General features: G+C 52.3%; 1 protein-coding gene across 1 annotated transcript; it reads right to left on the bottom strand.

Moving 5' to 3' along the window:
• Window positions 1-3320: 3320 nt before the first annotated feature.
• On the bottom strand, window positions 3321-3902 carry LOC134943372 (acidic proline-rich protein HP43A-like). The gene has a single exon (XM_063932259.1). The coding sequence runs from the start codon at window positions 3900-3902 to the stop codon at window positions 3321-3323; it is 582 nt and encodes a 193-aa protein (XP_063788329.1).
• Between the last annotated feature and the right edge of the window lie 529 nt (window positions 3903-4431).

Raw genomic sequence — 4431 nt, 5'->3', positions numbered from 1 at the left:
TGCATAAAGTCTTATGGGAAAAGTGGCTCTTATAGGCAAGAAGACCTGCTGAGTGCATTCTATGAGTCTCAGCCTTGGTGTACAGAGGTCACTGCAAGCATATCGACTATGTGTCAAGTTCACCTTCACTCATTCAGTTCTCCGCATCATTCACCCCAAGGTTTATCCCTTAGTACATAACACCTGCTTGTTGTCTGACATCCGGTGTCACAGAAGTTGTGTCACAAAGCCTCTTTCTCATTGCTGCGGACCAGCTGGAAGTTCTTAGCCCATAACATGTTCCTTGAAACTCTGAAATTTACATTATTTTTTTAATTTTTGTTAACTGTTTTTAAAAACTTCTAGCAGTTACCTCTGACCTCTGAACCATTACCGGTGATTCATGGGACTTGAACTGCTTAACTTTCAGTCAAATTGGAAAAATGAGGATGTTCTAAAGCTTTTGACCGGGAGTGTGAATCTTAAAAACATTACACCAAAGGTATCAAGAAGTAGCACTATGCACCAAAGTGGTACAATTATCCAGTACAGTAGAAATATGTTCCTTAAATCCAATTATCTACATCCTCCGGGAGAAATGCCTCATGGGGAACATACTGGACACCGGTCCAGGCCTACCCAAAGCCTCACAGTGCTTTGGCCTCTATATAGAAAGTTGTGAGAAACCTTTTCTCAATTGTCAGCTTGTCACAGCTTTGTGCTATTCATGGAGGGAGTTTCCGCAGAGATTTCTTCTGGTGTTCCCCAAGTATCAGGCAATGTCGCATCCTCTTACACAGATATGGGTAAAACGGCCGGCCCGCAATTCAGCAAACTGCGGTAAGCATAACGCCATCTCAGGATAGCATTATGCTGTACGTACATGTCTGCGTTCCGCGATCCGTGTGGTGGTGAGCGCGCACAATGACCTGTATAGACGATAAAGATCCAGAACCACAGCTGCCCCAACGCTATTCACCCGGCCCGGCAGCCTCTAAAACTGGGGGACACCAAACAGGCACCATTGCTATAGTGGAAGTGACTATGTGCCTGCTGGAAGGGCCACACCAAAAAATACAGTCCCCTCCTCTCCAAGAATGCTGGGGCCCTTTCTAACACCTCTGAGATGAGGGCATCAGGGCAGCCGAAGTAATCTGAATCTTGGAGTGGCCAGTCTTGAAGCCGGTAAGCGCTGCAGTACACCTAAAGGGTCATTCCGGGTTGATCGCATGTAGCAACTTTTTGCTGCCCGTGTGATCAACTAGGCGCCGCCTATGGGGGAGTGTATATCTGCATAGCAGGGATGCGATCGCTTGTGCAGCCCTGCTATGCTAAAAAAGTTTCCTGTAAAAGAAGACCGGGGTAAGAGTTACTTACCCTGTGCGACGGATCCAGTGACGCAGGTCCCAGAATTGACGTCAGACATCCGCCCTCCAAACGCCTGGACACACCTGCGTTGGACTCACCACTCCTCAAAAACGGTGAGTTTCTGCCCGGTTCCGCCTTCCTACTGTCAATCTTCTTGCCGTCGCCACTGCGACCGCTTTCCTCGCTAGCGGCGTTGCTGCCTGGCGATGGCCATTGCCAGGCAACGACGCGCCTGTGCAGTTCCAACCCGATCGCACGGCTGCGAGGAAGCGCAGCGTGCAATCGGGTCAGAATGACCCCCTTAACCACTTAACTGACGATTTTTCCCTTCAAAAGCGTTAACAACATTATTTTTTAATATTTATTTTATTTAATAAAGTATTTTTTTTAAATATTTAAACATTATATTATGCACATCTGCAGAACGGATCTCCTCGTCAAAAACGGGGGGACAGGGTGGGGCGGCGCAGTTGCATGAAATCTGACCATGCCAGTTAAGTGGTTTTAAGCACATGACATGACTTATGAGTTAATGCTTCAAGGCCTGCACTTACTCTGGGTCTATGGATTGTCACTCTCTGAGTCAGTGAGGGAATGCTATTTAATAAAGTTCCATCTGAGTCTGGACATTGGAAAATATTTCTCCTCTGTAATTATGATCTAGTTGCCTAATGACTGCAGCTGAGTCCGGGCTCTGTAATACGTCTTCTAGAGATCTGATGAACAATCTAGAGGTTCTGAGAGTTTCATTCCTAAGGTCAGGCTTGGACTGGCCCCCACTGCCTGGGGCCCGACCTCCTGCTCTAAGGATCAGGTTCCAGATTGTGCACTGGAGTTACACATATGTTACCTTATACTGGACTATGGTGTATTTTCTAAAGTGCATTGCTGTTAATTAATTTTGTACATTATCATGCCTGCAGCAGCTGAATTTACTGTATATATTTATGAAGGGGCCCAGACATTACACTCTCTAATGGTTAGTCAAACCTATGATGTGGCAGGCCACACCCCCTCTGTGGACTAGCCACACGCCTAAACATGGGCCCCTACCACTGCATCCCCCCGGTGGGCTCTACATGCCCCAGTCCGACACTGCCTAAAGTGCCCATATAAGCTGCGTTTCCGACCATCACACAAAGACGTCAGCGGCTGCAGTGCCTGGTCCTGATGTGTTCTGACGCAGGGGGATGGTGACGGCATGCTGACCCATGTGTCGCCATACAGCCTGACTCAGACCGGCACGCCACGTAACGCATCTGCAGCCGCATTGCGTGCTTGGGAAGATATGGGAATAGCCGTCTGTATTTAAAATTGGTTGCACCTTTGTAACCATGCTTCCACCACGCATCTGCTGGTGATAGTGGCCGCCGTCACTATCGGTGCGGGCTCACATCAGCCCTACGCTTATCAGACGGATCTCTGCATTCGCGCAACTCCGTGTAGTATCCAAGACACGCCCACAATGCATTTATACTACGTGCCAATGCCCAGTTACCCCACAGAGCCTCAAGTGTAGATGCAGCTGAGATACGAACGCCTCTGACTCGCCACAGTTGCTGATGAAGGCTCCGACGCATGCGCAGTTCCTAAATATGGCGGGAACTCTCTGCGGGGGTTGATTTCTGTTCAGCTCTGAATTAGACCCATAGGGACTGATTCATAGACGGACGCAGCCGCGTGTCCGTACGCAGCAGCCGCATCCATCTGATCTGCACACGTGCACTGGTTGCGGTGCGCGTGCGTGACCCTTCTTCTTGCCGCAGAATCCTTCCTGATTGACAGCAGCGGGTGTTTGTCGGGTGGGGCGTGGCAGGCCGAACGAGGACGTTCCGGGAGTGTTTTCGGGGGGTGGCTGGCTGGGTGACGTCACACGCAGCTGCTACGATTAAATAAATGGGGGCAGACCACCTGACAGTGCAGTTTGCCAAACTTAACTCACTTACATTGCGGACGCATCAAGAGGCGGCGCGTCACACGTGCCGGGTGGCCTTGTTCTGTGCCGGGTGGCCTTGTTCTGTGCCGGGTGGCCTTGTTCTGTGCTGGGTGGCCTTGTTCTGTGCCGGGTGGCTTGTTCTGTGCCGGGTGGCCTTGTTCTTGTTCTGTGCCGGGTGGCCTTGTTCTGTGCCGGGTGGCCTTGTTCTGTGCCGGGTGGCCTTGTTCTGTGCCGGGTGGCCTTGTTCTGTGCTGGGTGGCTTGTTCTGTGCCGGGTGGCCTTGTTCTTGTTCTGTGCCGGGTGGCCTTGTTCTGTGCCGGGTGGCCTTGTTCTGTGCCGGGTGGCTTGTTCTGTGCCGGGTGGCCTTGTTCTTGTTCTGTGCCGGGTGGCCTTGTTCTGTGCCGGGTGGCCTTGTTCTGTGCCGGGTGGCCTTGTTCTGTGTTGGGTGGCCTTGTTCTGTGCTGGGTGGCCTTGTTCTGTGCCGGGTGGCTTGTTCTGTGCCGGGTGGCCTTGTTCTTGTTCTGTGCCGGGTGGCCTTGTTCTGTGCCGGGTGGCCTTGTTCTGTGCTGGGTGGCCTTGTTCTGTGCCGGGTGGCCTTGTTCTGTGTGGCCCCCAGCATGTGACGAGAGGGACGGAGATTTTGAGTGGCAGGCAGAGTGTCTGTAGCTGCGGGCAACCGTGGGAATCTGCTAATGTGGGTACTGTATGTGTTCAGCTAATGGCGGGGATCGTGTGCCTGCACACGGGAAGCTGTGACATCACACCGGCCACTGCAGTATCGTCCGCTCCATGCTGGGTGCAGGAGATCCGTCAGAGACAGGCGTCCCTTCCCCATGCGCTCGCCTCAGAATCACGCAGAGCTTTAGTTACACGCCCATGACTCTCCCCTGACACTGCCACCAGACAGAGCGGTGACGCGCGCTCTCATTGTTGTAGCCCAGTTTCCATCCAATCCTCATAACGCAGAAATGCATTACTCTGCCCCTGGCATGCGCTGTGTGTTTGCGTCCATGCACAGAGATCCGTGTGAATCAGCCCCAATGTCAGAATGCAGGCTTTCCAGCACAGATAGCCAGGGTTGGCTGGCCCACCACGCTCCAGGGGAAACCCCCGGTGGGCCTTACCGCCTGTGGGCCCACCTCCTCCTC

Source organism: Pseudophryne corroboree, chromosome 7, assembly GCF_028390025.1.
Source record: "Pseudophryne corroboree isolate aPseCor3 chromosome 7, aPseCor3.hap2, whole genome shotgun sequence".
Taxonomy (NCBI): domain Eukaryota; kingdom Metazoa; phylum Chordata; class Amphibia; order Anura; family Myobatrachidae; genus Pseudophryne; species Pseudophryne corroboree.
Note: the sequence above shows the minus strand (reverse complement) of the source record. Positions and strands in the feature narration are given on the sequence as shown.

What these genes read in the sequence shown, in the direction of transcription:
- LOC134943372 (XM_063932259.1), bottom strand. Translation starts at nt 3,902, where the DNA reads ATGCTGGGGGCCACACAGAACAAGGCCACCCGGCACAGAACAAGGCCA.